Source organism: Mustela putorius, unplaced genomic scaffold, assembly GCF_011764305.1.
Source record: "Mustela putorius furo isolate JIRA1106 unplaced genomic scaffold, ASM1176430v1.1 tig00000129_pilon_pilon_pilon, whole genome shotgun sequence".
Lineage (NCBI taxonomy): Eukaryota > Metazoa > Chordata > Mammalia > Carnivora > Mustelidae > Mustela > Mustela putorius.
In genome coordinates, this window is record NW_025421290.1 from 50,847,215 (window position 1) to 50,873,838 (window position 26,624).

The window sequence follows — 26,624 nt, forward strand, 5'->3', positions numbered from 1 at the left end:
ATCAGGTTAGCTAATGATCAGGAAAACAAAATATACACGCTCACTAGCCTATTTTTAAAAAATGCCACCTGATTACTACATTACAACAAGCCCCTAAGTCTTCTCTGGTCCAATATGCAGTGAAACAGTGTCAACTCCACGCCGTGGGACCCCTTTTTCAGTCCCAGCACGGAGGAATCCACAAGCCGCAGCCACGCGCCATCTGAGCGCCTTAGCCCCGGGACCCACTCGTACCAGGTAATTCTCGTCCTGGAAGGCGTAGTGCAGCGTCGTGATCCACTGGCAGTCCCCGTTCACCAGCACGTCCCGTTCTTCTCGGAAACAGGCCGTCTGTAAGGAATCGGGGACAGTCGGTCTATGTGCATCTGAGCAGCACAGTCCCCAGCAGAGGGGACCCTGCCGTGGCCCGGCTCTGGAGACGGTGCAGGACGCTGGACCCCGCCCCCCCCGCCCTCACCTGGAAACTCCCTGAGGCAGCTCCCACCTACTCCTCTGTCTTTCTTCAGCCCCACGGGAGCCCGATCGGATCCAGGCTCTTCCCTGCTCCTGCCCACACCAAGGATCGGTGAGAACTCCTTCCTCACAATGGGCCTGTGCCCTCCCTTCCCCCCACGGGCTCAATGCTCCAGCCAGCACGGAACAGTCCACTGGGCTTGAGGGTGGACGCTGGCCCATCCCACGCAACAATGCCTGACCTCTCCTGACCAGGCCAGCTTCGCCCTGATGGCCTACGGTGCGGCCACCCCGTGTGTGACTCTGTCACAGACCGCATGGATGGCAGGAAAGGGCACACACCTGCTTCCTGACTTGAGCTGTGCAAGGGCATTCACTTCTAGAATGCTGGTGCACACGACCGTCACAGGACGCTCTGAGCACGGAACATTTCGACTCCTTATATTTGAACTTGCAAAGCTTCACAAAAATGAGAGTGGCACCAACAGGGGCCCTGCTCTGGCAGGCACGGGGGATTCTACCTGTGCTCTCCGGAGACTCACAGTGGCCTGGAGAACTTTCCTCCTCCAAGTTTTCTGCTCTAAAGTTGGTGATGCGTCCACCAACCAAGTTTTTCTTCAAGAAGAAATGACTGAAGTAGATGAGCCTTAATTCTACTAATTAAAAGCAGTGAAAGTAACTTCAGTTGGGCAGCGGTCAGCTTACAATGTCCAGATGTGCAGAGACCAGAGGTCCCGGAGCCCCTGTGGCCGTTTGGCCAGTGGCCACCGAGACCACAGTCGGTCTATGTGCATCTGAGCAGCACAGTCCCCAGCATGGGGGGACAGCCACATGACGGTATGGGGCAGCCACAAGACACTCCGTGGTCCCGAGCACCTGCCGACCTACATTTAGAAAGAAAGCCATCCTGACACCGTGGACCAGCACTGGGACCCGCAGTTAGGAAGACACGTATTGTTTAGCAGTTTTGTTTTTCTTTTGAGAGAAAACTTTCAGAACTTCTTTTTTATGAGCCAAACAGATGAGCTGAAAGCCCAGCACGATTCACAAGTTATGAATTAACGCGGTTTTGCAGCTTCTCTACACTGCCTCCTCTTGCGGACTCCCCACTTTTAAAGATCTTTACAAGTTAATATAAAATTTAATGTTCAAAATAAGATTACTATGAAAAGATAAATTACGTCAACCTGCATTTTGTATCAATATTATGTTTTTATACGTATCTCACACACACCCCCATGACATATATGCTGAGATAATCGTCAAAATTATCATCATAAATCATATATAATCATAATTCTGGGACTTTTCAGAGTATACCAATTAGATAGGATCTCTGTAACCAGATTTAAATTTCAAAATGCCATAATTTTAAAATGTACTCACCATGACATTTGGGTAAATACTAACTCGTATGATAAGGTGAGAATCCCCTCTCCCTAATCTTGAGACTTCTCACTCTTATCAAAATATAAACTCGAATGAATTTGCTACTAGCATTTATTCCCCCAAACACTCATTCTTTCCCCAGACTTCTACATAACACAAGCCACTCGCGCCTCCCAAAGAGTTATGTCAGCAACAGCCCTGGGACGACCAGAGGACAAGTGGCACCGCGAAGAGGGCTGCTGGGGCCCAGGACGAGGAAGACGTCTGGAGCTCAGGGATCCGCGCCAACGGTGATGCGTCCACCAACCAAGATGCGTTCACCAAGCAGCTCAGGGTGTGAAGCCTCGTGCCGGGCGTGTGGCAGGAAGCAGGGCAAGCCGTAAAGGACAGACACGATGAACTTGGACGCCATGTGAGAAGGCCCACCACCGAGTTCATGACAGCCGGAGCTCAGGAGAGCGATCCGACCAGAACAAACATTGGTGCTGCCATCTGCCCAAAGGGGTAGCATCACCCCAGGTAGGAACTGCAGAACAGAGGAGGAAGGGCCCCCTAGAATTACAACGAGGGTTCAGAGTGACAGGATGAGGGAGGCCAGAAACCAGGAAAGGAGTTTCCGGAGGCGGCGGCAGCCAATCCTAGGGGTGTGCAGTCCTGGAGTGAGCTTGCTTCACAGCTGGGCCACAGCAGGGGTGGCACAGATGGTGGGTGGGGGGCAGGCGAGGCAGACCCCAGCCCCAGGCACGCCAAGGGCACTGGGCCTGGACAGTCCAGCGACAGGACACAGGGTAAGGATGCTCAGGTCCCGATGTGAAGCAGAGGAGCACAGAGGAGGGCCGGGGAAGGCAGCCTGGGGGTGCGTCTGGACGGCACCAGAGGAATCTGTCGGGGCCGGGAGCGTGAAACAGGCACCCCAGACAGGACACCGAACTCAGGAAAAATACATCGGAAACTGCCAAGCGGTCACCATCCACTTCTACTTATGATCTCGTCCTCCTTCTAGGAGGGAGTATTAAAGACATCTCTGTCCTGAAGTAGGCTCCGAATTCAACAATGCCTTTTGTGCGGGAAGCAAACCTGGGATAAATGCCTACGGTTCCCTCGAAGGCTTTAATCCGCCCTCTCCACGACCAGCCCTGCAGGGGAGGAGCCCTGCAAGGCTGCGGAAAGCAGGACAGGACGGAGCACGCGCCAGGACAAGGCTGGCCTTGAGGCGACAAAAAGCAGTTTGCTGGGACTGAGGAGGGAAGCCCGGACCCAGGAGGGCACAGAAACCCGTCCGCATGTGCACGGGTCACCTCTGCACTCACCTCCGCCCTTTTCAGCATCTCCCACTTGTTGAGGATTTTCATGGCGTAGATCCGCTCGGTGTTCTTCATCCTGACAACGGCGACCTGGAACATGAGCAGGCGCGTGACAAAAATGTAGTTAATGGAACAAAAGCCAGCACGTTTTCACGTAACTACAGTGCAATCTTCATTGCCTAGGGGAAATGAAACACTGGAGAATGAGCTGCTCAGGAAGAGAAGTTTTTTATGTAAACAAAGATTTGCCCTTTTAACCATGAAGACCTGACCTCAGCACCTGGCACCCCACGCGCTCGGTTCACAACCCTCCCACAGCGAGCAATGGGCAACGGAGTGGGTGCGGCGGGTGGAGGGGTCTTTGGCGCATGCCTAGGATTTTCATCAGAAAAACTTTTTTTTTTTCTTAAAGATTTTACTTATTTATTTGCCAGAGAGAGAGCGAGCGAGCGAGAGCAGGCACAGGCAGGCCGAGTGGCAGCAGAGGCAGAGGGGGAAGCAGGTCCCCCGCCGAGCAAGGAGCCCGATGCGGGACTCGATCCCAGCCGAAGGCAGACTCAACCAACTCAGCCACCCAGGCGCCCCCATCAGAAAACTTTAAAAATCTACTCGCCGCTCCCCAGCCTTGTTCCCTGTGTCTGAGGGCTCTGTCCCCACGGCCTCCCCACCTGCCCCGCCGATAATCTCTCAGACATCAGTCTTCGCAGTATTTTTCTGGATCTCTCCCCCGACGCAAGGGAAAAGCAAAAATCAACTATTAAGACTACATCAAACCATAAAGCTTCTGCCCCATGAAGGAAGCCATCAACAAAGCAAAAAGGCAGCCTACTGAATGGGAGAAGGGATCTGCAAATGATACATGCCGTAAGGGGTCAATACCTAAAATACGTAACAAACATACACAACTTGATAGAAAAAAATGAAACAATCCAATTTAAAGAATAGGCAGAAAACCTGAGGGAATTCTCCAAGGAAGACATCCAGACGGCCAACAGACACACAACAAGACGCCCTGTGTCACTCATCATCAGGGAAGCGCCAATCGGAACTACAATGAGATACCACCTCACACCTGTCAGAACACTACTACCAAAAAGACAAGAAAAAATAAGTGCCAGCAAAGATGTGGAGAAACGGGAAGCCTCGAGCACTGTTCGTGGGAACACAAACTGCCGTAGCCACTCTGGAAAACAGTCTGAAGGTTCCTCAAAACAAAAAATTAAAAAAGAACTACCATTCGATCCAGGGGTTCCACTTCCGGGTATTTGTCCAGAGGAAACAAAAACACTGACTCTGAGAGACAGAAGCACTCCTATGGCTACTGTAGCATTGGTTTCAACAGCCAAGATCTGGAAACAACTGAAGCGTCCGACGACAGATGGACAGACGGATGGAGAAGGGACGGCACACACACACTGGAGTATCACTCAGGCAGAAAAAATATGAAATCCTGCATTTGCGACAACACGGATGGGGCCGGGAGTACTATGGTAAGTGCGGTCAGTCAGTCAGACAAGTACCATGTGACTTCCCTTATGTGTACAGTCTCAAAAACAAAAACAGACTCACAGATGCAGAGAACGATCTGGTGGCTGCCAGATGGGTGAACCGGGGAAAAAACACGGCATAGTATTTACTACAGAAGTGGTCTAACTGGGAAAAACGGTGGAGCTGATAACTTCTGAGGGAAGTAATGAAATTCTCAAGATTACAAGCCTCAGGAACAGTCCAGATCCTGCTGAAGAGGAGATGCAGGACGCTCTGAACTCTCACTAGACGCTTTTTCTGTAGAAAGGTCATCGGGGCACAGGCTCTGACCAGGAAACACACCGATGCCTCTGATAAATACCCAAATAAACAGTTTGTAAAAATCCCGTTTAGTTTACCCGAAGCTGCTTCTTGGCCCAAAACTCAGTGTTAATTGCGTCAACGAGGTGATGATGATGCTACACGCAGCTCCAAAGTCAGACACTTCCGGGAGGAAATACTAACAGAAGTGACTTACCGAAACCCTGAGAAATGATCCGGGGACATGACAGGCAAGTGATGCCTGCTGCCAGCCCAGGCCCAGTCCGGAGGGACCAGAAAGAATGCCAGGAAGGTCCTGGTGTGAGACAGTAGGCCAGACAAAGAGTACTCTGACTGAAAATCCACATTTATGAACCCTGACTTTCTGAAAGACTGTCTCCAATGAGAAAACGGTCTCTGAACCACCAGAGGAAAGCACCTTGCTTGACACAGGCAACCCCTTCTCAGTCCCTCAGGAAAAATCACACCAGACGCATGGGGGCCGGGGAGGGAGCACTGCCAGGATAAAGCCAATGAGCTACAATGTTAAGTGATAAAAGGCACCTGGGGAAAGGGGCGAGGTGACTGAGCTCTGACCCATTTTATTCATGCACCTGTTCTGTTAGTTTGAGACTGTTTCTAAACAAAGCTAAAGCTTTCTTTCTTTCTTTTTTTTAAAAGATTATTTATTTATTTATTTGACAGAGACCACAAGTAGGAGAGAAGCAGGCAGAGAGAGAGGAGGAAGCAGGCTCCCTGCGGAGCAGAGAGCCCGATGCGGGGCTCGATCCCAGGACCCCGGGACCATGACCTGAGCCGCGAAGGCAGATGCTTTAACTCACTGAGCCACCCAGGCGCCCCTAAAGCTTTGTTTCTTTTTAAAAAGTCATTCCGGGAGTAAGAGACAGCAGGGCCAAGTGGTTGGGCCTGGGGCTTTGAGTCAGGCAGGCAGGACTCAAGTCCAGCTCCAGCACAAGCCATCCTGGGCCCATGGGCCTTGATCTGTCATCTTCCTGATGGGGTGGTGCGCAGGCGGGGTCTAGAAGGGGTCAGTGCTCCCACACTGATGAAAGCACTTCCCAGACCAGCCATCCCCATGATCCCAAAAGTGTTTACAAAGCTACTATGCTTAAGAAAAAGGGCAATGCCCCAAATATTCCCAATCTTATATACAGAATCATCCAGAAGTGTTCCCCTCAACTCTGTGTGTGTGTGGGGGGGGGGGGGTCGTGTGTGCGTGCAATTCTGAGCTGTGATTTTCATACACTCCTGCCAAGGGGTGTAGAGTTCTGGACTGTCCGTGTTCTCTCTGGGAGGGGCTCCGGAGCAGCACGTCCCAAGGCCTCAGTGCTATGGGTCTATATACCTGGGCTCCGATGCAGACCCCCACAGACACTCACCCTCCCCTGGCATGTCATGAGGAAAAAATAATTCAGTTAGAACCATGTTTCTCTGTGTGTGTTCTTCATACAGACGATCCCAACACTGACAGAGACCTCATTTCTGGGATCTGCTCAGTGCCGTCACTGAAATCGGGCACACACTTCAGGTACGTGATGACACGAATATCTCAGGCAGGCAACGGCAATGATGCCTCGTTACCACAGAGGGCCACGTAATGGCAGGACTGTTAAGAATCCAAACTTCTAGGGCCGCCTGTGTGGCTCAGAGGGTTAAAGCCTCTGCCTTCGGCTTAGGTCATGGTCCTAGGGTCCTGGGATCGAGCCCCGCCATCGGGCTCTCTGCTTGGCGGGGAGCCTGCTTCCCCCTCTCTCTCTCTGCCTGCCCCTCTGCCTACTTGTGATCTCTCTCTGCCAAATAAATACATAAAATCTTAAAAAAAAGAAAGAATCCAAACTTCTAGTCATGGGAGGGGAGGCAGGACCAGCAAGCGTGTGCAGGGAGCCCAGACAGGACGCAGAATGGCTGGGTGGCTGGCGAAGCCGGACGAGGGAGCCATTGTGGACAGCCCAGGCCAAGGGCCCGGGTAGGGGTGGTGGGGCACAGGGGTGGGGGAGGGCCTCACAGGCTGCTAAAGCCTGGACACAGAGCCAAAGGAAGGCAGAGAAACTGAGGACTTCTGCAAAGGCCCAGACAAGGACGGGTTTCTCTTAGTTTAGGAGGAACTTAAAAAATGATATAGGCCACATTCTCTGAAACTCCGAAAGCTGAGTTTTGCATTAAACCTCTGGCAGCGGAGAGCACTTGCACTAAATATAACCTGCTCAGGCACAAGGCTGTTGCCTCCCATTCTTTCATCTTGCCTCTCCGGCCCTGAGGCATCTTCTTGACCGTCCAGATCCCTCCGCTAGGCCCGTAACCACGGATCTCTGGGAGGACCTGGGCCTTGCTCGTATCTGCGCCCAGAGCCTGGCGCAGGTCCTAGTACAAGGAAGTCCATCAGCAAAAGTACGCGCTGCCCCGAGCCAAGCTTGGTTCCAGAAGGCCTTCTGCCTCTCCTCACAGATCAGCCGCCCAACCAGACCTCACATCATCACATAACCCACCCAACTCAGAGATGTATTATTTCTTCTAAAATCTTTTTTTTTTTTTTTTAAGATTTTATGTATTTATTTGACAGAGACCATGAGAAAGGGAACACAAGCAGGGGTAGTGGGAGAGGGAGAAGCAGGCTCCCCGCTGAGCAGGGACCCAAAGTGTGACCTGATCCCAAGACCCTGGGATCGTGACCTGAGCCAAAGTCAGACCCCTGACAAGTGAGCCACCCAGGCATCCCTGTGTTATTTCTGAGCAGAACTCTCTCTTTTCCCTGTGGCACTGCTGCCTCTCTGCCCACCCCCACCTCCGTGAGACACCCTCCGAGGGATGGGCCCAGGCGGGGGGACACAGAGAAAGGTGTGAGGACTTGGGGCTGGGGTCCAAACTGAGGCCAGAGCAGTGTCCAAGGGAGAAGCCAGGGCATGACACCCAGTTGTCCACATTCGCTGGGGCAGGCCAGGCTTTCTCCCTGGACTCTGTGAAGCATTTCTGGAGGAGTACCGCCTTTCTCTATGTTCTACCGAAGCAGACACGGGAGGGGTACTATCAGCCACTTGCAGGAGAATTGTCAGAAACACCGACATGTGTTCTCAGACAGAGGACTGGCCTTGTTTCAGCTTAGCAGGCAGAGGAGAAGCATCCGAGCGCAGGGGCCACCAAGTGAATGCATGGCTTTGCTCTCGTCCTCAGTGCCCAACGGAAAACGCAGGCCGGGCACAACAAAGCCCACGAGGTGCTGATGGCACCGCGGAGTCATGGCAGGGCTCGTGGTCAGGCAGAGCGCGTCTGCTGCAGTGCGACAGCGTGTCACCGCTGGCTTTCTCCTCAGAACTGCGCAACCCCCCACCCCCCCGCTTCCCCAGCCCCAGAGGGCTGAAGGCAAAGTCTGAACGGGGGGTCCATTCATTTCCGTGTTTAAGAGGTGCATGGGCCGTAAAACCACCTGCCCCTGTTCTGCAACAGGGACCTGAGCCTCAGGCCCAGCGGGGGCCCGACGCCAAGGAGGGTGCCCAGGGCAGAGGCCACGGCCCCCGGGCACTGGCTGTCCGGCCCAGGGCAGCGAGGCCAGCACTCCTGAGGGGAGCGGAGACTGGCACGGCCCTGTGGCAGACCCCTCCCCAGCACAGGGGGCCCCAGCACCCACGGCAGGTGAGCCACCCAAGAGGAGAACGGCTGTGGTTCTGCCCTCCCTGCACTCTGCGGAAAATTTTTCAATTAACAAATGGATTTTTAATAGACTTGTCTCAAAGCAGCAGGATTCGGGGCAACTCACCTGTCACGGGGTTCCACTGCTCTTCCTCGTTGCATTAAGTGCTCTCCGAAATCCCAGCAGTGACCCCCCCCCCCACCCAGTCCCGGTCAGCGCGCTGGATCCCAAAACTGCTGGATGGGGCCTGCTTTGACCTTGAGGCAAAGCCAGCACAGTAAAGCTTATCTTACCTCTCCAAAAGCCCCTCTTCCGATCACTTTAATGATTTCGAAGTCTTCTCGATGAAGCTGCATCTCCTTCACCAGTTGTGTAAATGGTTTAGCTACAAATTTAAAAAAGCGAAATCAACAATTTACTCTCAGGAGTTGAGACTACATAAAAATTCAGCTGATTGAGGCATTCTACTAAATTATACAGCTTTCTTAGGAAAAACGTTTATTTTTTAGATGTTTAATAGCTGGCAAGTTTCGGGAAGCCCGTGTTTGTGCTCAATATGGGTGCACTTCCCGCTCTGTTGTCCACGAAAAGCACTGCTAAAGCTGGGACCGACCTCGCTGGGCAAGCAACTGGTGGGCACGCTCCCAGCCGGCCGGCAGCGAGAGCCCGCCACACCACATGGAACCAGCCAACCTCCAGGTAAGCGAGCGCCACGCTCCATCTGTCAGCTCCATGGGGCCACGGGGCCACTGTGGGGACAAGAGACATTCTCCAAGAATGGCAGTGACCTTTCCAGTGCAGGCAGTGCTCCTGGACATCGTGACCATCCTCGCTAATCGCAAGGAGCCTCGAACAGTGACCTTGGTAAGAAATGGGGCGAAGCGGCTTCCCCGGCACCCAAGTGTTCCGCATTCCAGGGAGGAGGAAGCTGAGCCAGGTTTCTGCGGACAGTGCACTGGGCTGAACAGTGTCTTGTCTCCCCCACCCCTGCTCCGCCCAATCCAGAGTGTCCACCCAGAACCTGGGAATGTGGCCTTATTTGGAAATGGGCTGTTTGCACATTAAGGTGGGGTCACAAACAGGAATGAGATGGGCCCTAAATCCAACAGGATTGAGTCCTCACTAAAGAGAGGGAATGCGGACGCAGAGGGAAAAAGCCACAAGAAGACAGAGGCATGGATTGGCGCAATCAGTTGCGAGCCACGGAACGCAGCCTCCACCAGAAGCTGAAGGGAAGGGGCGTCTTCCCTGGGGCCTCCAGGGGGAGCAGAGCCCTGCTCACACCCTGACTTTGGACTTCTGGCCTCGGGAAGTGTGAGAGGGGATGTCTCCGTAGTGTCAGGCTGCCCCAGCTCGTGGGGACCACCGCACACCACATAGGTCATCTCCTTCCGGGAACAGCACAGCCGCAGCGCCCAGGACAGAGGTCGCGCCGTTCACTCCAGAGGCAGTGCCCTCCCCACCACCACCGGGCCTGCCCCTGGTCGGACACCCATTCAGTCGGTCGCATCTCTCACACCTGTTCTGATCCTCACCTCCAGGCCCAAGTCCCTGTTTGATGCTAACCTGTATTCTACACATTTCTTTTCTCAAATTCCCACTACTGGTTTTGTGAAACATTTCCACTGGGGGGACCAGGCGCAGTGCACAAGGGCTCTTTCTGTATTATTTCTGGCAAATACACCTGTGTCTACCGTTATCTCCAAAACCAGCCAAAACGAAACCTGCAATCTAACTTTTTCTGGGCTTCTGAGTTCCGTATTATTAACCTAATTCTACCATTTTTCTCTTTAACTAGATGTTTAATAAACAGCACTAAGGTTTGATCACCCTGGGTCATTGACCACGGTAAGAGCAGCCAGAGCGCCAGAAAGTTCTCGGGGCCCATGGAGCGCAAACTGTAACCACTATTGGTGCAGATCCCCGTTGGCACAGACATTAGGGAAGAGAACACAGAGGGCCTGATTTAAATTAACAAAATGAAAAAAAAAAAAAAAAAAAAAAAAAGCCCAGGCTAAAAAAAACCTTGAGCTACAACTTGAAAGGTTGTCTATGGCTCTTTCTTATATTTCTTTCAAATTTTTCTTATTTTTTATATTTATTTTATATATATTTCTTATATTTCTTTCAAATATCCCCCAAAATAATCATCCCCACAACTCCTAATGGAAATATGTACCGCAAACAGCCACCGAAAACCTGGACCTCTGCTGGTATCGTCTCGGGAACCGCATGGCACTGCTCTTTCTACAGTGACGAAGGATCATCCCAGCACATCAGACCTGTTCTGTTTTACACCAGAAGAGAGCACTGCAGGAAGGACTGCTCGCTCACCAGCACGGCCGAGCGCGCCGCGCAAACATCCACTCTGGCAGGGCACAGTGCAACGTTCTGGACCCTTCCACAGATACCCCAACGACTCCCCAAAGGTGGCAGCCACTGCTGTAATGCACCGACCAGTCAGCAAAGGCAAAGAAAATTCCGCCGGAATCGTGCCACAAGTCAACTGAACTTGTCCGTGGGCCCATGCCATCCAGGTCGCAGGCAGAGTCAGTGTTTCCTATCTTCTCGGACATTTCATGTCTCTGCACTCAGTTACCACTTGAACGGGTGCATACTCGTTCACTAAGCTGACACACCAACTGTAAACGGTGTGTCTGCTCAACAGACAGTCAGACCTTTTTTCCTTTTTTTTTTTTTTTTTAAGATTTATGTATTTGGGTGGGGAGGAGAGGCAGAAGGAGAGAGAATCCAAAGCCCACTCCCCGTGGAGCTTGAGGCGGGGCTCAATCCCATGACCCTGAGGTCATGACCTGAGTTGAAACCAAGAACTGGACACTTAACCAACTGTGCCTCATTATTTTAAAAAAAAGATCTGGGCACCTGGGTGGCTCAGTGGGTTAAGCCTCGGCCTTCAGCGCAGGTCATGATCCCAGGGTCCTGGGATCGAGTCCCGCATCGGGCTCTCTGCTCAGCAGGGAGCCTGCTTCCCTCTCTTCCCTCTCTCTCTCTGCCTACTTGTGATCTCTGCCTGTCAAATAAATAAATAATAAAATAAAACAAATAAAATAAAAAATTTAAAAAAAGATTTATTTATTGATTTGGGAGAGAGCATGTGTGTACAAGCATGAGAGGGGGAGGGGCAGTGGGAGATGCAGACTCAGTGCTGAGCACGGGGCCCAAGGACGTGGGGCTCGATCCCAGGACCCTGAGATCACAACCCAAGCCACAGTCGGACGCTCTACTAACCGAGGTGCCACACAGGTGCCTGAACATTTCATTTTAAACCATTCTCTTCTCGGAGCGCCCGGCTGGCTCAGCGTCTGCCTTCCACTCAGGTCATGGTCCCAGGGTCCTGGAACTGAGTCCTGCACCTGGGTCCCTGCTCGGCGGGGGGTCTGCTTCTCCCTCTGCCCTCCACTCCCCTACCTGTGCACTCATGCGCTCTCTTTCTCTCTCAGGCAAATAAATATAAAAAATGTTTTTTAAAATTTTCTGAAAAAAGTAGCTTCTGTAAAAAATAACACAATGGGGGCGCCTGGGTGGCTCAGTGGGTTAAGCCTCTGCCTTCGGCTCAGGTCATGATCCCAGGGTCCTGGGATCGAGCCCCGCATCGGGCTCTCTGCACAGCAGGGAGTCTGCTCCCCCCTCTTTCTCTGCCTGCCTCTCTGCCTACTTGTGATCTCTTTCTCTGTTACATGAAGAAATAAAAAATCTTTAAAAAAAAATAAATAACACAATGAAGATGAAAACTGGGAGCATAACAGAGGTGTGGGGTTCACAGGTACGATGTCTGACAGAGTAAAGCACTTGGTCACACAGGATTACGGAGCAAATGGGGGGGTGAGTGGGTAATCCACATTACAGGGCATACAGCCGGCGTCTCTGGGCCTCAGGAAACTGGCAGTTTCAAAGGCAGGTGAGACACCCATGTCCGGTGTTGGGATAAGGAGTGGGGACCCAGGAGGTAGTCTGGAGAGCAAATTAGGAGCTGCAGAAAATGGCAGTGTCCTTCGGAGAGTCCTGGAATTTCATCCTAGAATTATTTTAAAATAGTAAAAAATCTGGTGTGCATGAAAATGTTCATTCTTATAGTAACAATAAGAATATAGTAGGGTTGTTTTTTTTTTAAAGATTTTATTAATGTATTTGTCAGAGAGAGAGAGAGAGAGAGAGAGCGCACAAGCAGGGGGAGCAGCAGAGAGAGAGAGAAGCAGGCTTCCCCCAGAGCAAGGATCCCAGATGCGGGCCTCAGGGGTCATGACCCAGTGAGCCCCCTGGGCGCCCCTCTCCCACTCTTGGATAGAAGCACTTGCTTCTGCACAAACTTCCCTGAAACGGATGGACAGGGGTTCATCAGGGCCAGTCAGCCAAACAGGGGAAAAGCCACGCAAGCGGAGATGAACACCTGAAACGATATCCAACGGTTCTGAGGAGCGAGTGAAAGTACGCACTGGCGTGTAGAAATGCCCAAGACTGCATTAGGAAACCAGACCAGAGAATCACACCTCAGCAGTGGGCCACCCTGCTAACCACACAGGTTAAGGGGCCATGAAATCACACTGATGGGACAGGACTTAACAGACGAAAAGCAGGAAGAGTGACAGTTCAAATGGGCTCTCAATCAGTATCAATACAAAAAACAGGGCGACCCCGCCATGCGGACTGGGTCAAGTTAAGAGAGAGAAAAACACCAGTTACATGAATGAGAAAATCGCACCTAAAATCTAACATAAAACTGCTACCGAGGGAACTAAAAAGTAGGAAGTTCCCCCAGGGACAGCAGACACAGGAAGCGGCTCTACTACCCACAGGGTCAGGGGAAGCAAAGGAAGCCGCTCGAATGTTTGAAACCTAGAAGAAGGGCTCCGGCGAGCGGAGGGTGGGCTGCTGCTGCTGCCGCCGCTGCTGGGGTCTCTGAGCGGATTCCGCGAGCTGAGAGCCAGGGAGCTGGGAGGGAGGAAAGGCCAGCCGATGCTGAGGGTCTCTGCCGGTGGGGAAGAACGCCCGACTGGGACCAGGCGGCTACTGCGAGCAGGTGCTTTGGCCAGGAGGAGGAAGAAGGGTCACGAAGGGCATCACTCAGGGGAAGAGGAGCAGGCAGGAAGTCCCTGTGCCTTCTGCCTCCTCTGTCCCTCGGCCTCCTCCTTCTGCGAGTCTCTGACTAGCGCCCTTGAGGCAGAGCCCAACAGAGAGCAGGGGTCAGAGCCCAACAGGGGAGATGCTGGGGTCAGGAGGTCCCTGCAGGGAAACGGAACAGGGTGAACAGGGAGGGATCTGCTACGTCCCGGAGCACTGCTCAAGCAAGGCAACAGAATCAGGAGAAGGGGAGTCCAGCTCCGCACAGTCAGAGAAGGGAGTTAACGAGCAAGTGACAAATCCCGCAGTACTGGATTAGAATCGGAGGCATCGGTGTGACCTCATGATTTTCAACGGAGAGAGATATCAAAACACAGACATAAATGGCTGCGTCCATCCCCCACAGTCCTTGCTCTACCCACGGACAGGGCCTGGGGGCAGCAACAAGCACACCAAAGGGCTGGTCTTGGGTTCTCTGGACTATCCTCCCGCGGGGGAACCGGGGCTCCCTGGGCCCGCCAAAGCCCACGCTCAAACAGTCTGTGCCAGAAAGGAGAGACATGCTCGAAGAATAATGGTCAAAGTAAATACTGATAATCAGAGATTACATAAATAAGAAATAAGGAGCCCATACGGATACTCCTAAATTTTAATAAAAATCTGATGAGAAATGAGATACTTATATACTTTCAAAGCACATCCCCAAGAAACAGTTCTCAATGACAAAGGGAAGCAGCCACTTCATGGGGACATCTGGCAGACACTGCTACCTAAATCAGAGGGAACACTATCACCAGTTATGTGACAAAAAGAAACTGCTGTCCCCAAGAAGATACAGTGAGGAAAGGCACTGTGGCTTCTGTATTTTTCTGCCCAAGTTACAGAACCTGAATTGAATCAGGAGGAAACAGGAGGAAAACCTAAACTGAAGGAACATTCTACCAAGTAACTGGCCTGCAATGTCCAAAACTTTTAAGGTCAGGAAAGTGAAGACAAGACCGAGGAACTGTTCACACGGCAGGGAACAGACTGTCCAGGCCAAGGAGGAGCCATGTGTGGCCTGCGTGTGCCCGGGTGTCACGGTGCCATGGAGCGGAATGTCAGTGGCTGGTGGCCCTTCCGGGGCTTTGAAGAGCATCTCACTCTCAAACAGTTGAGGGCACTTCTGTGTACTGCTTGTTATTTGCGACTTTTCTCTGAGTTGGAACATGTTTCAAAAAAATTTTAAAACATCTTTTAAAGATTCTCTCTATCTGGAAACAGGCTGTTGGGGGCAGGAGTGGAAGCAGAGAGAGCAGAGGGTGCCGCCTCCCCACAAGAGAGAGCAACTGTGGTTTGGAGACCCACGACGACAGAGGCAATGCTGCCGGCCGGGACGCGAGGAGGAAGAGGCTAGGCTCTGGCAGGGCAGTGGTCTGCGCTGTGGACAGGCGCCAGCAACTCACAGCGACACCCAGGACGAGCAGGTCTGGGTGGGGGAGGAGCCACAGCGGAGACGCGGAGTCCAAGCACTCTGGTTTCCCCGCGGAGCCCAAGATAGCGAAGAGACCAATCTTGTCCCGGCCCACAGCTGCTCCATCCTTTTGGAAAAGCCTCACTTCGGAAGCACCAGCTGCTACGGGGGCGGAGGAGCGCGGAGGCCGGCAGGGGAGAGCGGCAGGAACCGGGAGACGAGCTCGCGGAGAGGAAGGAGCTCGCAGAGAGGAAGGAGCCTCCGCTCCGTCCCCGGTGCTGCCTGCTGACCTGACTAGCGCCTGCGACGCTCTCGGAGCTCGGAACATTAGAGGTGAATTGTATGAACTAGACCCACTGGGCTTGTCACACACCCTCAGCATATCCAGGGTGCAAAGCAAAGCCATCTGAGACGCTTTTTGCGTCTCATTTGTACTAAGGTTCTCCTAGCAGACACACATCTTACGTAACGCGAACAGATGAGCCGCACTCCTCGGAATGTTCGAGTTTCACGGAGAGCGTGAACTTGTAGCTTCTGAAGATGAGAAAACTGGTATGAATTCTGGGAAGGTGACGTACCACTCCTTCACATTCCATGAACAAACACTGAAAGGCACCAACTCAGCAGGTCCTCCCCAGGCACCTCCAACGTGCCAGCACGAGGACGCCCTGCCAACGGACAGGCTCCGGCACCCGCCCCGCGGGGCAGTGTGGGGGTCCAGGGCCCGCCCCACGTCATGGACCCCACACACCGTCCCCTGCTGCTGCACCTGCGCACCGTCTCAACAAGTCCCCACCATGCCTGAGCCCCTGGTCAGTCACAAGGCCTCCCTCTCCCGTCCCTCTGATGCAGACTCTAATGCTCACTGGCCAGTGCCCCGCGTGCGCCCTCCCCAGCCCCACAGGCCATGACACCATCGCCGCAGGGGCCGGGGGACCACATCGCTGCCCCGCTCCAGACTCCTCCACGGCTTCCCGCGGCTCCTGGCAAGACCGCGCGTGCTCCCAGAGCTGGCTGCGTGCGCAGGGCCCCCTGCCTCCCCCAATGCCCACTCCAGCCTCGTGCTTCACCCCCGTGCTCCCCGCAATCCTGCCATACCCCGGGCTGTCACTCAGGCCCTCAGTCAACCCTGGGTCTTCCCAAGCAGACCCTTCAGCCCCGGACAGCCTCTCACCCCTGCCAGCTCCCGTGCACCCTCGGGATCCCTGAGGCAGGAGGGGACCTGCAGCTCTGACCAACTGACCAGGTCAGGAGCCTGGCAGTCCACACGAGGTAGGCCTCAGAGCTGTGCCTGCTCACTGCCATCTTCCCCAGGGGACCAGAAGGCCCGGGAAGGCAGGGCTACCGCCACCGGTACCGCCTGCTCCCCACGCCCCTGGCGCAACAACGCAGCTGACTGAGTGACGTCACCATGCGCCATCAGGAAAGGTTACTTCCTTTACAGGATGGGCGGCAGAGTTCCTAAGGTAAAAATATTTAATGACCTGATATTAAGAGACTACTAAAAGACTGAACAAAGCTTGAGCCCTTGGAGAGCGGAATGTTGATTAGATTTTCCTCCCCCACCTTCATTCTTCCACAACCCAAGACTGTCCGCAGTAGAACTTCTCTTGATGCCCCGATTTAAGCCCTGAATTAATTGTGGGCAGCCACTGGCCAACAGGAGATCCCAACTGCAAGGAAAAACTGGGGTCCAGTGTTCCCTTTAAACAGGAAAACACTTGCCAGGAAGAACTGGGGGCGGAGGGAGGCTCCTCGGCTGAAACGGACAGAAAATCACTGTGAAACGAGAAGCTGAGGCCCCTCCCCCCTCGTTGATGTGTCTGTCCAGGGAGGAAATCAGATCAGAGTGGCTGGAAGGAGTGCCCAGGGAGGGACAGCTGGAGGAAAGAGGACTATGTCACAGGGCACCAGGCCACGGGAAGGCAGACACGAAGTCCCACTCTGTCCCTTCCCAGCACGCACCCTGGCCTCCCGCTGGACTCGACTGGCCCTGCGTCCTCGTCACCCACTCTCTGCTGTTCCAGCCACAGCCACTCACTGGTCATGTACGTGGAAGTGGAAATGGTCTTATAAATCATTCAGTCCAAGTAATACATTTACTACTTAAGAAACAGGAGCCCCAAAGGCCAAGGGACCGACTGTCAGCTCCGCTCTTTGGTGTGGTGCTCCACTCCTAGGAAGTCCTCCCTGGCAGCTACTAGCCGCTGCTCTGGTCCCATCCAGAGACCACAGGACAAAGCAGCAGCCCCACAGCTGGCTGGGTGCAAGGGAAGAGCCCAGAGGGTTCTGGAAGCCCCGAGGCGACAGGCCAAGACATGCCGGTGCTCTAGGGACCTGGTTTCTCCTAGAGGAGAAGCAGCCAGGCCAGCAGCCCAGGACCATGGGTGTGGCCACAGCAGAAGACCACCAGGGGCAGGGCCTGACTCTGACTGTGATGAGCACACGCTGAGAACTAGAGAGCAGGGCAGGACTGAGAAAGGGCCAGTGGTCAGCTAGCAGGTGGCAGAAAAAGCAGACACTTCCCTACAAGGACCAGCTTCCAGTTCCAGTTCCCAAACTGCTTCAATTTATTCTCACCATCAGACCAGGGTTCAACCTACAGAAGATACATCCCTATCATGAAGTTTTCGAAAAACGTGCTTAATTTATATCAAATGGGATTTGCTTTAACACTAACTTCGTGAGAGGACCGGACACTTTCTTTCACGGGGAGTGGGTCACAAAGCCGTCTTGTTACAAACCACCGGTTCTGAATCTTCAGAGAAGCCCTGTTAAGTCCCAGATAAAGCTCTCTAAACCTGGGCCCTCCCACACAGGCTGGTAATCAGACACCCTACTGTGGGCATTACTTTTTAAAGCAATTTCGGGTTTTAGAGAACCGAAAGGGACATTACTTTTAAATGCAATTTCGGGTTTTAGAGAACCGAAAGGGAAGCCCTTTCACACCGCTCTGACCCAGAAGGCAAGGCAGGCACAGACGGAGGCAGAGAAAACCGGAGGAGCGAGGCTGAGGGGAGGCTGCACTGAGTCAAGTGAACCCGGAAAGGTCTCCCTCCCACCGCCTGCCGCCACCCGGGGACGGCGCGCCCACCTTGGCTAACCTTGCTCAGACCTGGGTTCAGGACACACCCGGGGCTCAGCCATGCCTGCCTTCCTCTTTGTGGCCACTCGGTCGCTGCCTGATTGCTTTTCTCTATTGGCTGTTTGCTTCACTGGGTCTGTGTCACTCTGTGAATGACTAGAGAGAAGCCACACCGTGTCATTGCCGCACATCACTTAGGGGTGTCTGTCTCTTTCACGGCCCGCTGGGGTCCTGCGAAGGAGGCCACGCCTCCAAGACGGGGAGCCTCACTGCCAAGTGCAGGGCACCGTCCTCTGGGATTCCTCTGTCATAGCGAAGAGCCCCCGCGGTGTGAGAAGAGATCTTCACCACATATGTCTGTCTCGTAAAGCCAACCTCCCACCGAGGTGAACACAGATAAATGTTTAACTTCAAAAAAATCCGAGTGTGCAACGCAACGAAATGAAACACAGCCAACCGAGGCACATACACAAGTCACATGAATGCACCAAAGGCGCCAAGAGAAGGCGGCACGACGCTCCGGGGCTTTCCCGGTGAGAAAGCCGGCTGCAGGCCACTTCTCCCGCGGCGCATGGCAGCAGGCCGCGCGTGCTCACTCTCCACTGAAGACACAGGAGAATCTACAGGACAGAACACGTGCTGGCTGTCAGATGGCGGGGGGCAGGAGTGGGGGGAACCTCCCCTGAGAGCACCACTTCCTCACCAAGGGGCAGGCACAGGACCCCAGGGCCGGGCGTCACACCCCAACGGCGCTGGGCGCCGTGCCCACCCCGCAGGCTGCCTGGGCTCCCCCGGGGTTGCCTCCTCCCCAGCTAAGAAGGGCGCTCACCCAGATGAGGGCCGGGAGAGCTGCAAGCCACCCGCACGCCCCCCCCCCCAGCACGGAGCACAGAGTTTCCCGAAGAGCAGCACCGGCTACTGGGTGGCGGGCTCTCTCCTCGACGGCAGGAGTGTTACTCAGAAGTCACATCAGACAGTAAGTAAACCAGCTCCGCCACCAGAATCACCCGGGAACCCGGCTGAACTACCCACCAGCAAGGTGCACCTGTCACCAACACGTTTTACCGGGCAGAGTCACCGGGCAGAGTCACCGCGGACAACACCCAGGTGACACTCAGCAGTTGCCACCAAGAGGGAAGCCCACGTGCACACCTTCCACGTCAGGGTGCCGCGGGCGGTGGCTCCCAGACCTGTCTACTGGGGAGACGAGGAGAATCTCACCTGCTGAGACCAACCCATCCAACAGCCTCCCTCTTCTCTGATCCCTGACATCTGCCGCATGTCTGCAATGGGCCTGCCCACCTTGGGGACTTGCAGGACTAGTGGGGGTGACTCTGATCACTTAGTGACCCTCCCACTTCGATCTGACCTGCATGGCTATTTTTCTTCAGTGACACCCCATTTAAGAATTTCTTTCCTTTTTAAAAGATTTTATTTATTTGGCAGAGATCACAAGTAGGCAGAGAGGCAGGCAAAGAGAGAGAGAAGGAAGCAGGCTCCCTGCTCAGGAGAGAGCCCGAAGTGGGACTCGATCCCAGGACCCTGAGATCATGATTTGAGCCAAAGGCAGAGGCTTAACCCACTAAGCCACCCAGGCGCCGCAAGAATTTCTTTATAAACGTAAGATATGAAGAGACAACCAAAGGGACCATCAGGCCTCAGGCACTCAACAGACTGCTGCCTGGTGGGACTGAGAGGCTCACACCCTTGTTCAAAGGCTCCGCAGACCTTCCGCACTGCAGTCGGCGGTGCACAGGAGAACTGACTTCCGACGGCAGGTCAGGGGTGCTGCTATCCCGCTGCTGTGGGGGAGACCCACACGACTTCCTGCAGTAACTGGAGGTTTCACAGAAGAGTCCTGGTTTTCTCGCTGTTTTGTCTGTCTGGGCTCCAGGTACCGGCCATGGTCTCTGCAGGTGGGAGGGTCACCCAGGAACGGAGGGCATGGCTGCCGCACCTGCTACTGCTACCGCCTGCAGCATCAGCGCGGCCACGAGCGACAGGCCCCGAGTCTGCCAGGAGCGCCTGCCTGTGGCCCACACGCCGGCTACCCTCTGCGGCTGGCCCCGAGGACCCCGGGATTCTGTACCCGAGGACATTATGTCACTGACGTCTGTGTTGACTGAGTAAATGATTACAAGAGACTGATACATGACAGCACCTTGAGGAGCCTGGGGGGCTCTCAGTGGGTTAAGCCTCTGCCTTCGAGACTCAGGTCATGATCCCGGGGACCTGGGATTGAGCCCCACATCAGGCTCCCTGCTTGGTGGAGAGCCTGCTTCCCCCTTTCCCCCTGCTCATGCTCTCACTGTCTCCGTCTCTCTCTCAAATATACAAATAAAATCTTAAAAGCATTTTGTAAACTACAATATTGCACAAAAATGCTTATAGTCCCTGATGGAGTGACAACTACCTCACCAATAAATACTCAAAAGGTTTTATTTACAGGTCCTAAAATCTGTCAGAATCATTCAACAGCCGCTGTTTGCCAGGCAGTGTGGGCAGCTCCGAGCCAACCCCACCTTCCGCATCCACGGGAGGAGCAAGTCTGCTCTACAGAAGATACTCGATCTTCAGATAAAAGCAAAAAGGCAGGGCAGCCGGGAATGCTGCGGGGTAGGGGAGGCGAGCTGCTTCTCGAGCTGCTTCTCTCGGGCCGGCGGTCTGGACGGAAGCCGGCCAAGCGGTGGGGCCAGGGTCTGAGTGTATCTGAAGGAGAGCGCACAGGGTTTCCTGCAGGACCGGCTTGCCGTGGGGGAGGCAGCGGATCCTGGAGCCTGGGCTCCCGTGGATGTGGGTCCTCGGTATCCAGCTGGTGTCAGAGACACCGGCGCGGGTGAGATCCCCAGGGGTTAGCAGAGATAGAGGAGGGCCCGGGGCTGGCCCTCTGGCTATCGGAAGGCTGAGGGAAGCGAAGGAACCAGCCAGAGCCTGGAGGAGCAGCTGGCTCGATGCAAGGGAACCGGGCCCTCCGCACGAAGGCAGCGGGGCTGACGATCAGCCACTGGTGTTCGCCACGGAGAGACCACGGCGGCCCCGACGCAGAAGCGGCTTTCGGGGAACAGTGAGGGACACAAGTAAGGGAGTCTGAGGATGGGAGAAGGGGTCGTGAACACAGGGAGAGCAGATCCCTCTGAAGAGCTCTGCTGCTGAACAAAGAGCTCATTAGAGGCCTGAAGTCCTTTCCACCAAATGTTTTTGTGAACACGAGAACGAAACCCATGCATCCTGAACAGAGGTTAAAGGCGATCCGTTCCAAAACCAAGCTCATGTCCCTCTGACCAACTGACCTAAGCAAGTGGGGGCCAGGACGGGAAGGCTCTGTGACAGACGCCACAGTCTGATAAGCAAAAAGTTCATCTCCTCCAGCGCAGATGCCACCACTGAGCCCCAACTCCAGGCTTCCCAACCCACGTCTGAGCTTCAGGAAGCGACCCACGGAACACAGCCCCTTCCGTGCAGTGTTTCTGTGGCGTTGCCCGGACCCTGGTGGTGTCTGCTGGGCTGGGCCTGCATCAAGCTCCAAACACAAGGGCCACACCAGCTCTTGGTATTTTGTTTTGGGTTTTTTGGGTAGAAAGTAATATTACTCACTGGCTTTTCTTTAGCTTTTCCTGATCCTTCTCCACTGAATTGTGAGTAAAAAGGTTTTATTTTGATAAAATTATTTATGAACACATATTGCTTTATGGACTCAACTGCTGGGATTACACACACACACACACACACACACACACACACACATTTTTCTTTCTTTGGATTGCACACAGATTCCACAACACAGATTCGCACCACACGGAGGGATGTCAGAGACTAGCAATCAGAGTGCGGCCTTCTCGTCCAGCAATACAGTATCACGCCCGCCCTCGAGTGGTTTTGTAATTCCAAGTCTTACTGTGTTAACTAGATAACCAGGAATCCCAGTAAGGGACACAGCTTACCTTTAATAAACATTCTATGTAGTTAAAGACAAAACGCAGGCCACCAGCACACAGTGCCCGGCATCCTCTGGCTACAAAGGGTGCCCCCAGGTCAGCTGGGGAAGAGCCCGCATACCCAGCACGAAGACCAGGCCACCCTGGGAGTGCTTAGCCCACCCTCAGGAGGACCGTGGGAAACCGTCTCCGGCGGCAGGACAGGCAAGTCAAGGATGGCCTCCTCGCCCTGCCCAGCACGAAGCCAGAGCCGTCCTGAACAGACACGACATGCCTCCTGTACACTGGGCAGTGTGACCAGGGGGCAGGAAGCATGGCAGGATGACAGCAAGGCCGGGGACTGTCTGCCTCTCTTCCTCCCAGGATGCTGCGTGTCACAATGCCTCTGTGCCCAAGGCTGCAGCCCTGGGGCAGAGGGAGTCTGAACCGGCTCCCCCGGCTCCGACTGTCCGGTCGGCCTGCACCGGAGAAGGGAGCAGGAGAAAGTAAACTCAGAAGGTGGGAAGTCTGCAAAGCCTCCATCGGCAGATCAACACATGAAAAAAAAGGTGACTGAATTTCAGTAATCAGTAATTTGGAGGAACTTTCAACAACCAAATAATATCCACCAACCTTCTGTTACTTCTGTTACAATCGTTCAGTTTAGGCTGCAGTCCTGTTTAAGAAGCGTGAGAAGGCAGGACCTGGCCGAATACCTGACATCTGTATCTGTCTTCTTGCTTCCACCCCCAATGTCTGATAAAATAGTAAATCCACCCCATTGCTAACAGCAGCTACCACCTTCCAAAGGTCTTTATACGGGTCAGGGATGTCACAAAACAATCTCTAAACCCTGCAGGACAGAGATTACCATACCTGCTTTTGACAGATAAGTAAACTAAGAGAACACAAAGTTCACGTTCATATAAGTGGCTGGTATTTTAATTCTTTTTTCTTTATTTCTCACAATATATAAATTATTTATATTTCCTTAACATTAAAAACTTCCAATTTTAGAATGAGAGGAAAATCTAACCGCCCTTGTTTTTCCTGTTGCTCATTCGGTTGGCCGAGCGCAATGGCAGTTTCTGCGGATGCCCCTGCTGCAAATATGCAGCGGCGTGGGCTGCGCTCCGCACAGGACAATCACAGGGGCTTCTGCTTTCGTGATCAGTCACCTTCTGCAGAACCAAGAGTCAGTGGAAGCCAGGACTGTTTAGGTTACAGGAAGTGTATCGCCCAAATTCTTTAAAATCTGGAACAAAAGCAATTCTTTCATGCTCCTCTAAACAGATTCTTCAACACCCTACTCGTGTTTGTATCTCCTAAAACGTAAGTGCACCCAGACGCCCCAGCCACGTCTACCAAAGACATGAGAGTGTTCGGCAGCTTTTGTCAAGTCGTCACAATCCCGTAACCACGCAAACGCACACTAACAGGAGAGCGCACGCAGGACGTGCAGCGTTTGTGCAGCGGCACACCACTCATCAGAAGAACGAACCACCGCCACGTACAACACTGATTAATCCCAAGGGCAGAGTATGACGCGTGATTCCACCGTCTGAAGTTCAGAAACAGACAGCTCCAGGAGAGCGCAACGAGGAAGGAAGGCCTGTCAGTGTTAAGACAACCGACCACCCATACCCAAAAGAATAAATAGGAGCCCCTACCTCACACCAAATATAAAAAGTAACTCAGAAACGATCAAAGACCTGGGGCACCTGGGTGGCTCAGTCAATTGAGCATCTGCCTTCAGCTCAGGTCATGATCTGGGTCCTGGGATCAAGTCCCGAATCCAGCTCCCTGCGCAGTGGGGAGCCTGCTTCTCCCTCTGCCTGCTGGTCCCCCTGCTTGTGCTCTCAGTGAAATAAATAAAATACTTAAAAAAAAAAATCAAAGACCTAAAAGAGCTAAAACTATAAAACTCTTAGAAGAAAGAGTAGGTAAAAATCTTTGTGACCCTGGATTAGGCAACAGTTTTTTAAATACGAAACCAAAAACATAAGCAAGAATAATTTTTAAAAATAAACTGGACTTCATCAAAACTAAAAATATTTGGACTTCCAATGACACCAATGAAAAAGAAATGACAAACTACAGAATGGAGAAAATACGTGCAAATCTGCAATTAGGCACAAATTCATATACCTGATAAGGAACTTGTATCCAAAATATACCAAAATACTGATATATCCAAAATATACCAAAACATAAATCATTAATACCTGCTTTTTATTTGTTAAGACTTATTTGAGAGCGCGCACACACACGTGTAACCACAAGGAGAAGGAGGGGCAACGCGAGAAGAGGGACAAACAGACGTCCCGCCAAGTGGGGAGCCCAGTGATCCCAGGACCCGAGATCATGACTTGAGCTGAAGGCAGACACTTAACTGAGCCATCCAGCCCCTCCATGTACAACTCACTAATAAGGCAAACCAGGGCACCTGGGTAGCTCAGTCAGTTAACCGTTCGATTGACTTCGGCTCAGGTCATGACAAATCATCCGTTTATTTTATTTTTTAATAATCTAATTTAAAAATAGCCAAAGGATGTGAGCAGACATTTCTCTGAAGAAGACACATGGGTGGCCGACAGACAGGAGAGCGCTCAGCATCAGGGAATTGCACATCGAAACCACAGTGCGCTGCCACTTCACACACGTCAGGATGGTTAGAATGAAAAAAGAATAATCGTAAGAAGCGCTGGCGAGGTGACGGGGAACCGGGGGCCCTCACACACTGCGAGCAGCGCTGGACAACGAGGGAGGCACTTTGGAAAACAGTCCAGTCACTCCTCAAAATGCTAGACATGGAGTCACCCCAAAACTCAGCAATTCCATTATGTCCATGAAGACCCTGTACACAAATATTTACGGCATCACCAGAGTAGCCAAAGACAAGCCACGACCCCCGGTCCATCACCTGACGCACGGATGCACAAAATGTTGTCTATCTACACGACGGCGCATTCTTCAGTCATAAAAGGAAGATGTGCTCCCACCACGCGGATGAGGCTTACAAACACTGTAAGGGAAGGAGCCAGTCATATCGGATCCGTCCTTTTATAGGAAATGTCCAGAACAGGCAAATCCACAGAGACAGAGCAGGAGGCCAGAGGTGGGGGGAGGGGAGAGGGCAACCACTAATGGGCACAGGGTTTCTTTTAGGGGTGGCAAAAATGTCCTAGAACTGGGCAGAGGTAACTGTACAATTCTGTGACATTAAGATCACTTCATCATACACTTAAAAAATAATAAACGTGAAAAGGAGGCATAACTAATCTATATGGGTCACAAAGGTGCTTACTCCTGGAAGAAGGGGCTCCACGCTGTGGGCAAGGGGCCGCACGGAGCCCGCGAGGGTCCGTGATTCATTCGGTTATCCAGAAGGTACTAGGAATATTGGAATAAATAACGGAGAGAAGCAGCGAACACACCGGCTGAGAGCAGACCCGAGCTGGACGCGGCCACCCCACTGGTACCACGAGCTACCGCACCTGAGCTCCAGACTCCTCTGCGGTAAACCCGGGGCAAGCGGGGCTGAGGGTTACTGGGAGGTTACGTGAGACCGTGGACACAAACACCGAGGAGGCACAGGGCCGCCCTGACCGCGTCGTGATCACCTGCTCAGCACAGAAGACTCCCGGCTCCCCCGCCCCACCCCGTGCTCCTCACCGGGGCACACAGCACCTGCTCCCTCATCCCACACCTCTGGCGCTCCCCTGCAGCCTTCCCTGCCTGGTCGCCTGAGCCGGAAACCAGCACTCCAGTGCTCTCCACCATCTTCATCTCGCTTTCCAGCAGCACTGGGCACGGGGCTCCTCCCTGCCAGGCCCGCAGGACACAGAGTAGGAGCCCCTGACATCGCCGACCGCCCTCTTCGGTGTGGTCTCAGCCCTTCACGGCCCTGCTCGCTCAGGACCTTCACACACGGAGCACCTTTGATCTGAACACAAGTGCACGGATTCTCGAATAAAAGGACTGTTATTTAACTCACTCAACTGTAAAATACTAGAAAAACAAATTAATGCCAGAGATACAAAACACTACTCTAGCACACATCCTGAGACCAGCAGAATCCTATTTAAACCTTCCACACAGAGCTCCTGGGTGGCTCAGTCAGTGAAGCGTCTGCCTTCGGCTCTGGTGGTGGGATCCAGCCCCATGTCAGGCTCCTTGCTCCCTGGGAGCCTGCTCCTCCCTCTCCCTCTGCCTGTAGCTCCCCCTGCTTGTATTCTCTGTCAAATGAATAAAATCTTTAAAAAAGTAAAAAAAAAAAAAAAAAAACCAAACCCACTTCCATACAAAACCCAGCTTCATCAATGTGCATGATAACTGCCCAGAGCTAAGTATTTAGGGACCTGAGTCCAGTTTCACACTCTCTCTGCACTGGATGGTCAGTACACTAGGAACACTGTGGTGGGAAAGCAGGGGAAGAAGGGTCTTATGGGTGATGCCCCCTTCACCTAAAATCCATTCCGGCTTTCATTTCATTTTGTGACGAGCTCTATCC

General features: G+C 53.2%; 1 protein-coding gene across 2 annotated transcripts in view; it reads right to left on the bottom strand.

The window, feature by feature from the left end:
* Nucleotides 1–26,624, bottom strand: part of CDC42BPB (CDC42 binding protein kinase beta) — a 96,124-nt gene that overhangs the window by 49,357 nt on the left and 20,143 nt on the right. For both annotated transcript variants that reach the window (XM_045074023.1, XM_045074019.1), the window contains exons 2-4: nucleotides 8,874–8,965; nucleotides 3,153–3,236; nucleotides 235–330 (exon numbers count right to left, since the gene is read on the bottom strand). In XM_045074023.1, coding sequence (XP_044929958.1) covers nucleotides 235–330; nucleotides 3,153–3,236; nucleotides 8,874–8,965 — 272 coding nt within the window. The remainder of the gene's footprint in view (nucleotides 1–234; nucleotides 331–3,152; nucleotides 3,237–8,873; nucleotides 8,966–26,624) is intronic.